The sequence below is a fragment of the Bactrocera neohumeralis genome, chromosome 6, assembly GCF_024586455.1.
Source record: "Bactrocera neohumeralis isolate Rockhampton chromosome 6, APGP_CSIRO_Bneo_wtdbg2-racon-allhic-juicebox.fasta_v2, whole genome shotgun sequence".
NCBI lineage: Eukaryota > Metazoa > Arthropoda > Insecta > Diptera > Tephritidae > Bactrocera > Bactrocera neohumeralis.
Window position 1 is genome coordinate 43171137 of NC_065923.1, and position 9323 is coordinate 43180459.

Genomic DNA, 9323 nt, shown 5'->3' on the forward strand with positions numbered 1-9323 from the left:
AAGAACAATGTCTTGCACTATCAATTCAAATTAAAAAATTATTAATATCTATTAAAGTCAATGACCCAGCCCCAACAAAATTATCTATCAAATTAATAACGCATAAATTTATGTAATAGAAATATTTTTATTAAAACACCGATGATCTTTAAACTGTAATTCTGCATAACTAACAAAAACAAATGTAATTTATTTCTATTCTCTCTTGCACAATAAGAGTAAACAATTAAAAAATAAAAGTAAAGAAGTTACCAACATGCTATTTAGATATTAATATTCAATTTTTGCACCACAGTTCTATTGTTAAGAAAAAAAAAATTGTGTTTTTTTTAGTGCTATTTTTTTCATTTACTCATTCTGCAATAACTAAATTAATTAAAAAAATACTTGAAAGTTGCATTTATTATGTATTTTATTTTAATAAGCTTTTTAGTTAGCCATATTGAACTAACATATTTCAGCGCGTTGGCATACCTCAACGACATAGACCAAAAAGTAATGAAATTATGAGGCCTGAAATTCAAGGTGTTACTCATAAATCTGTTGTTAATACTCTGTGAAAATTTCATCCAAATTGGACGACACATCAAAAACCATTTTTACCGCGATTACTATTGGGCTATCTCCTGTATGCCAAGTGGGCTTCATAAACAAAGATCAAATGTAGTTATACCATAGTGTGGTGACAGGGATGGCATGTAAGAGCATGATGTAGGAAGTATGTGGCAAGTAAGGATAAGAATAGTTTTAAAATGAATAAAATACACACGAAAACGTCAATACATGAATTAGTATGTAGCATTAACAAACGGAATTCTGTAACCCGATGCGCGCTCACAAAAAGCTAAATGCGTATAGTGTGGGTTCATATGACAGAGTTTAAAGTAGTTTGGCGAAATTGTTACTTCGAAAGCTTATGCCATTCATATCTTGTAATTTTGCGGTTGGTGTGTTTATTTTCAGAGCGTGACTTGCTTGTACTATGAAGCAGGCAACCGTTTTTGCTAAATAATTATGATGGGTTTTCGGATTCTGCATATCTCATTAGTATAAGCATAGCCCAGAAGGAAAATTATGAAACACTTTAGCATTGATGACTTGAAGCCGTGCATACAACTGTGATAATCCAAAAATCCTTAGTTTGAATTAAATGAATATCGTATTTTAGGCTCAAGCTCACCATTTCTGGACTTAGACCAAGTATCCTCTGGGTAGCAAAAAAAAACATCCATTTGAAAGGGAGCTAAAATGAAAAGGCGAAACATCCCTCCCTAGGGTTGTGTGTTGGGTTTGGAACCAGCCACGTAAAAAACATCTCCAATGAAAAGAACAAAACAGCCTCGAATGACAGATGCACTTTTTGATAACGACCACTGCAAAGTATTAAGTATTTGTATAAAGTATTAAGGGCATGCACCAGAAATGTTCCTTAATTGTGAAGTTGCCGCTCCCCAGCTGTTTGATGTCCTCGTAAGAGTACAGGATGACAGCACCGCCGTCCAAGAAGTGCTATGGACGGTTAAGATAAGTAGGTCCTTGCGGCATTTACTTCAGTGGCCATATAAAGGACCGAACATGGTGGGAGAGAGACTCAGTCGCCGAGTCCTGAAATTCACCCCGGTAAATGAACGTCTAGCCACAATCCGCATCATAGCGAAGTTCTTTAACATATCGCTGATTTCAGCCGCGCCCCGACGAAGTAGAAAGCCAATGTGAAAAGAGGATTGGCACACACCGCCTCTTCGTCAGTTTTAAAGCTACTTTTGGCACCACCAAAAAGGAGCTGCCTTTATGTCGCTAAGCCATTTGATACCAAGTGAGATGTTAGACAAGGCGACTCACTATTGTGCGACTTTTACAATCTACTGCTGGATAAAATAATTCGAGATGCAGAGTAATATAGAGAAGGTACATTCTTCTACAATAGATTACTACTGCTGGCATATGCCGATGACATCAATATCACAGCAACCGCGCTGTTACTTCTACTTTCTCCAGGTTGGACAAAGAAGCGAAGAAAATGGGTTTGGAGTGAACCAGGGCAAGATGAAATATCTCCTGTTGTCAAAAGAACAGTCGTCACACTCACGACTTGGCTACCACGTCACTGTTGAAATTTATAACTTCGAGGTCGTAGATAATTTCTTATATTTTGGAACAAGTATTAACACCAACAACAATGTCAGACCTGAAGTCCAACGGAGAATAACTCTTGCCAGCAGGATCTACTTTAGACTAAGAAGGCAATTGAGAAGTCAAGTCCAATCTCGACAAATAAAAACCAAATTCTACAATTCACTATCAGCCTTGTCCTGATATATGGTGCAGAAGCATGGCGGATGACAACATGTGATGAGTTGGCGTTATGAGATTATGGAGAAAGGTTCTGTGGAAGACTTATGGTATTTATCGCGCATTGGCAAAGCCAAACCTGCATTCGGTACACCGATAAGCTATAAGATGACATTGACATAGTTCAGCAAATTAAGAGATATCGGCGACGCTGGCTTGGTCCTGCCCTCCGAAACGATGAAAACGCTCCAGCTCTGAAAGTATTCGACACAGTAACCACCGGAAGAATTAAAGGAAGATGGTGGTGAAAGCCTATTTTTGCGATAAATTTTTGTATATCATTATACGAGCAAAATTAATGTTTTCACAACTTCTGAAGACACCACATGTTTCATATCCCTCTTTATCATATTTTGGCTATTGATTATGGCATGCGCTAGTGTTTAGTTAAGCTTACCTGTATGGGTTCATTCAATGTATATGTAATATATACAGCTATTAATGGTAGATTGAGCTGGAAAGTTGGTAACTTTCTACACATCACACATACACTCTGAGACTATTCCCTGCATGCTTAAGCAAAATGTTACGTATACGCAATGTAAACTAAAAATAGTAGTAAAGTTTTTTTACAGTGCAGTAGATTTAGTTAAATAAAAGGGACTTCTTGTTCTTATAATAAAAAAATTATCATTTCAAAATTAACTATTTAATGGGTCATGGTATTTTAGAACGTATAGTACTAGTACAAATTTATGATAAAAATTAACTTAACACGTTCTACCCGACGGTACACAAATGTTTATACTTTTAATTCAAAAACCATACTTGAAAGAGACATACTAGAAAAACCATATTAGAAAGAAATAAAACAAAATAGATTGGAAATTATAACTGTATATTTATTGTACGCGTTTTCAACATAAACAAAATATATTTTTGCAGTTCTTTCTGAAGCAAAAAAAAAATTTATTATTTAGTTATTTTCAAAAGTAAAAATAATAATCCTTCAAACTTAGTATCTAAAATGAAAATGAGTATTTAAAAAGTATGATGTGTTCTTCTTCACTGTATTCTTCAAAGAGCGCAGAATCTGTTATAACATGACTCCAATCTTGCTGAATTATGTCTGAGTCCTCATCTTCCGACTCCGATGATGAATATATTCTACGATTTTTTCTTCGAGAATGCCCCGGGTAGAACGTGTTAAATATAAAGGGCCTTCAAGATGTTATAATAAAAATAAAATTAAGTATCCCCACGATGAAAGACCGCGATTTACCCGATTCGGGGAAACCCTAGAAAAATTTAAAAGCCAAAAAGAAATCTATATGTATATATAAGCAAATGAAAACTTGATAGAGTATTTTTACATCAACCGAAAAAAATATTGCAAGCATTTCAATTGGTGTTTTATTGGTGCTTATTGGCGAACCTATAGTATAGCGGATCCTAGTGAGCACAACCCAAGGATAACTTAATATTAATGTAGGAACAAAAGTAAGGACAGGTGATTTAGTTTATGTGAAAAGTAAAAGAAGTAGAAGCAAATGTATTTGCTCGTAAATGGGGAAGAGTAATGACACAAAACGCGTAACTAAAGTTAAGTGACTCATTGTAGCCGCTTCTTTATGTTATATTTTCACCAAGTATTTCAACAACGTGGCTTAATCCAATTCCTTGCTCAGTTGCGTATATGCGACGCTAATTTTCAAAAAATTCTATATGTTTTGTTAGCAAGGTATATTTTTAGCCTTTTACCCCTTCCATATCTCAACCCTCTATAAAATACATACTGACACATACAGTGGTATTTCAAACAAACTTTCAATCGTACACTAAAAATCGTACACCTGTCTATTGTGGAACTATTTAAATATGATATAAGTAAAGTATTCCAACGTGTATAAAATGAGGATGAGATTTTTCCGAAGTCAGAGTGAAAATTAAGAAGAAAGGATACTTTTTAACGAGAATATGAGTATTATTTATATACCGCCGTCAAGTATTGATGCATTGAACGATTAAGAGCAAATCGGTGATGAGAACATCGCTAAAGACATTCATCCTACTCTCGAAGTAGCTAGTGAGGTTCAGGTAAATTATGTTTGCACTGAACTAGATATGTATATGATTTTTTTCATTGAGTTATAAAATTCATACGAAAAAATCGTGGAGACCTTTTTGTAGAGCATTCAATTTCCTACAAACTCTAAGGAACAAGATATTTTTTCAAGTAGTTTGAAGCGAGATATAAATTTTTCTATCTGATAATAAGAAAAAATAGAAAACTGTATGTAGGAGGACCTTCCCGTTACAATTAAGAACCCATGCTTGGAGAGGCTTTCTTAGAGGTGTCTAGGAACCTATTTTTCCGAGTACCAACCAAAAAAAAAAAATTTTTTTTTTGAATCACCCTACTGTGCAAGTTGCCAAATAATCAGAAGAAATAAGGCGTGACCAAGAATTCGTATGTAGACATTAGAAAGTGATTTTCTCGACAAAAAGCAGCTAGAATTGATTGTAGCCAATTAGGAGAATAGTGATGTTTTGTAGCGTAAAAAAGTATCAGGTCGGCCTCGAAAGTCAGCTGAGAGAACAGAGAACTTATTTCGGCGGGCAAAATTAAGCTACCATTTCAAAAATTGCTTTTTTTATGAGGGCGGAGATGCAAAATTTTCACCAAGTGGATTTAAGTGTCGAAACGATACGCCAATTTCTTAGTGATGTGATTTTATTGGGAAGATGTGCTGCCAAGAGCCACTATAAACACAAAAAATGATATGAAATTTACTCTACTGAATTTATAATGATTAATTTTTTTTTAGGCAAGATTAAGATTATTGTACAGACGAAATATCCTTAACTTTTGAAACTGCTAAGATATGCTAAAATATATTTTTAAAGATTTTGTAGATAAACTAGCTGACCCGGCAAACCTTGTTTTGCTATTTATATTATTTTTAGGAAACATTTTTTTAGTTCAATAAAAAATCTACTACTAAGTGTGCTTGGATGTACTTATAATCGAAAGCATTATAAACAATTAAAGTATGCTTTATTTAAGTTAATAAATTAATCCTTATTAAAGTAACGAATATATTTTAAATTACAATTTTTGATAGCCTTCTAAATATCAAAAATAATTATTCATATTATCCTATCAATTATGGCAATTGAAAAAAAAAAATTAATCTCTCAGTGCAATAGAGTGTACAATATTCTTGGTTAGTCCGTCTTTAGCCAACACAAACAAACTGGAGGGTTTTCCCACGCGAGAACATGCCACATATAGTTGTCCGTGGGAAAAGCATGGTGTTTCCAAATCTAAGCCACATACAGACAATGTTTGGCCTTGTGACTTATTGATCGTCATAGCGAATGCCAATCTAATGGGGAATTGAGTGCGTTTGAATTTAATTGGCACATCTGTAGTAATCGTAGGGATTCGTGGCAGCAACACATTTTCGCCTTGAAACTTGCCATTCAAGATGATGGCTTCAATGACGTTTTTCATTAATTTTTTAATGACTAACCGTATGCCATTACACAGCCGTGGTGGGTTTAAATTGCGAAGCAGAATAATCGGAGATCCAACCTTCAATTGTAAATGATTTGGTGGCATGCCTGGCAAATCCAATGAATTTAAAAACTCAATTGGATAATTCACAGTCTCGTTGGTATCGCAAACTGCATCGATAGATTTGTATGACACCAAGTCCCCAGGCAACAACTGTTGAATCTTTAAATTTAACCCATTGCCATCCACATTTTTAGCTGCCAAAATCGCTCTTTCTGCCAGCCACTTACGATTTGCATATTGTGTGTGTACGTCGGGAAATATGTGATCGATGAGAGTATTTTGCGAGTCGATGATTGTGCAGAAGTCCGTCTGTAATTTGATGCATCCAGTATTTTCATGTACATCAACTTTCCCATCACCAATATCTAACAGTTGTTTAGAGAAATTTTCGGCGGATGGATCCTGAAGCATTTGAACGCGCATGTTCAAGGTCAGTTGTACTTGTTCAACATTACGCCATAGTCGCGATGATTTTAAGCAAGCATTAATTTCATCAGCGTACGTTGAACGTGGAATAACGGTAAGTGTTTGTCTAAAATCACCAGAAAGGAGTAACAAAGTGCCGCCCAAATAGTTTATCTAATGCTATCAATGCCTCAAGCGAATGTTTGTGTGCCATAGTGCATTCATCCCAAATAATAATTTTACATTGTTTCAGCACTATGGCCATAGAATTGTTTTTTTATGTTGCACACTGCATCTGGATTATTTTGAATGTTCAACGGCAGCTTAAATGCTGAATGAGCTGTTCTGCCTCCATCTAATAAAGTTGCTGCAATGCCAGAAGATGCAACGGCCAATGCGATGTCATTTTTGGATCGTATCTCGGCCAGAAGTAACGAAATAAGGAATGTTTTGCCAGTTCCACCTGGTGCATCCAAAAAAAAAAATCCTCCTTGTCCTGCCGAAACTGCCAGCATGATGCGGTCGTAAAAAATTTTTTGTTCGTCATTTCTACAGTATCGTACTGTAGTTCACGATTGATATCTGTGTTGAGTAAATCAGATGCACTTCGATTCGGTGAGCTCATACCGAAATGACTGGTTGGCAAATTCGGAATAGCAATGCAAAGATCCTCGATAGCAATCAGTGCTTCATTGTACATTGCATCACTGAATGATATCGTTAGATCATTGCACCTTGTACGATGTCGATACAATATATCATCAGTCATTGAATCTTTGTGATTATCCCACAACATTTGTGCTCGGGCCGGGAAACATGTAGTCAGTACTATAGCAAATAGTTGACGAATTTATGATCCTATGCAGTTTAATGTTGCTTCAGCAAAGCGTACTGTCTCAGTGATTGTCGTCTTCTAGCAACCCTAGAGCAAGGCATGCATCTTTATACGTAGGATACTGTTGTCCATCTACCTTACGTATATCTTGAAATGACAATGGCCCGGTGACATTAACCAACAATAGTCGCAGGTAAAAGCACTCAGTCTGCCTTGGATTGACTGTATATACACGACCCAAAGTATTTGATTTAAATAAACCTGGGTGCGCATCAACTGGTGTCCCTTGCTTGCGGGGTATCCATTTCCTTTTTTGAGCCCATGTAAAATACCGTGGAACTTCAGAGTAGAGAAGTGTTTGTGCGAAGGCACCAAAAGCATCCGCACGATTGCACAGTTCAAAAAATTCGGTCAGCGTAGTTTTTGGTGGATTTATAGCACGATCAAGCACTGTATCGTTCGTAAAATATACGCGCTGGCCGTTTTCAAGGTGGACAGCTAAATGGATAACTGCTGGATCCCGTTCATGAATTGGGAAACCGAAAATACGCCAGACAGCTTCATTGGAACTGACATATCGGCCAATTTGGTAATTCGTAATTTCATCATTTTGATTCAACGGAGGAGAATGTACATTAGTATTTTCAATTCTAAATACAGCCATATCACTCCCTTTATTCACATATTTGCAAATATATTTGATACTCTTCACCGAACTGCATGACTCAACATTAATATGAGCATTGAATGTTTTGCTCAGCAGAGGTGAATATGGTACCACCCAACGATTGTCAATGTCGATGTCTGCGTTGCTGATAGTTTTAATGAAAGATTGTCCGCCATTTTCGGTACTTCTTCGACGATATATTGGATATCCGTCAACATGTGTGACCGTATCGTTAGTAAAATCTTTAGGAAAACGCTTTGTACATTTTCCGTCTACCATGCAAGGTGATGAACGATTCAGATTTCCGCACGGACCATGAATCATGTTTGCAGTAACAATATCAAACAGTAATTGATCAGTAGACGGATCTGGAATCTCTGCAGAAATCAAACTGTCGATGTTTTCAGCACGTATTTTGTCGACCAACCAAATTAAAATGTGAGCATGAGGTAATCCACGCTTTTGCCACTCAACTGAATACATCCAACAACGTGTGGAGCCAAATACATGCAATTTTGTAATAAAGTTGATTAAAGACTTTAATTTTTGTTTAAACACACGTGCATTTTGTCCTGGTAATAGCAACGATGTAATTTCCTGCCATTGTGGATTACATGTAAAAGCGATGAAAAGAAACGGTCGTGCATATTCACGCACGAAAGTCATGGCATCCTGAATGTATTCTTGCATGTGACGTGGACTACCTACGTACACCAGCATTTCGTAAGTGAATATATTCTTCCGTACGCAGCTTCTGTTGATTATATCGCAAGTATCGTAGTCTTTCACTTTCTATCTTCACAAAGCATACGACATCGTAAAATGATGTTTTCTCGACCGCGTCTAATCATCAAATGATATGAATAAAAATCCTTTGAGCTAACGTTCTTATTTGTTTCAGCTCCTGTAATAATATATATTTAAATTAATTGAATTCTTTAATAAGCAAATAATTATGTTCTTAATTATAAAAGAATTACCTGTTACCTGATCTCGTTGTTTAATATTTACGCAATATCCGTCTTGTCCCTTCCAGAAAATTAGTGGATATTGGAGAGCGTCATATGAACGATGGGTATCACTGATGAACTGAAGATAATTATTTCTTCTTCGAATCACAATTTGTCGCGTAGATGTACGGTCGCCAACCATGATTCCAGCAACGTCAACAGGTGCGTTAAATCTACGTATATGCTCTCCAGCTGGTGTTCTATCAGGGTTGATGACAATTGCGTGATTGTCACTTTGTAGCTTGGGCATGTGTGATTTGAATAACTTTAATGAATTCATTTTGCTCATTTAACAGAGCGTCCAGCTCGCTGACGATACGCCTGGCAAAAGCTGAATTGAGATTATGGTAGTCGCAACGCATCCACGCGATTGGCGAGTGCACGTTCGAGTTCTCGCCACCCATGAAGTAGATTTGTAAAAATTTATCAGATTCGTTTGACATTGGCAGCAATGAGCCCACTTTGTGATATACTTGGCCTTTGATTTTGAACGTTGAATTAAATTGTTGACCGTTTGCAGCAATATTATTA

The 9323-nt window shown here is 36.3% G+C and overlaps 2 protein-coding genes across 2 annotated transcripts; both read right to left on the bottom strand.

The window, feature by feature from the left end:
- Window positions 1–2363: 2363 nt before the first annotated feature.
- Window positions 2364–7076, bottom strand: LOC126762782 (uncharacterized). Its single transcript, XM_050479827.1, has 3 exons — window positions 6834–7076; window positions 5633–6277; window positions 2364–2453 (listed from the first exon to the last, which is right to left on the bottom strand). Exons 1-3 carry the CDS (start codon window positions 7074–7076, stop codon window positions 2364–2366), a joined length of 978 nt encoding a protein of 325 aa, XP_050335784.1.
- Window positions 7077–7176: 100 nt separating this feature from the next.
- On the bottom strand, window positions 7177–8502 carry LOC126762783 (uncharacterized). The gene has a single exon (XM_050479829.1). The coding sequence runs from the start codon at window positions 8500–8502 to the stop codon at window positions 7177–7179; it is 1326 nt and encodes a 441-aa protein (XP_050335786.1).
- Between the last annotated feature and the right edge of the window lie 821 nt (window positions 8503–9323).

Coding starts and splice junctions, on each gene's coding strand:
- LOC126762783 (XM_050479829.1), bottom strand. CDS start 8,502: ATGCTGGTGTACGTAGGTAGTCCACGTCACATGCAAGAATACATTCAG.
- LOC126762782 (XM_050479827.1), bottom strand. CDS start 7,076: ATGTTGTGGGATAATCACAAAGATTCAATGACTGATGATATATTGTAT. Junction 6,278..6,833: donor GTGAACTACAGTACGATACT/GTAGAAATGACG, acceptor CAAATGCTTCAG/GATCCATCCGCCGAAAATTT. Junction 2,454..5,632: donor CACAAGGCCAAACATTGTCT/GTATGTGGCTTA, acceptor GTCATCTTATAG/CTTATCGGTGTACCGAATGC.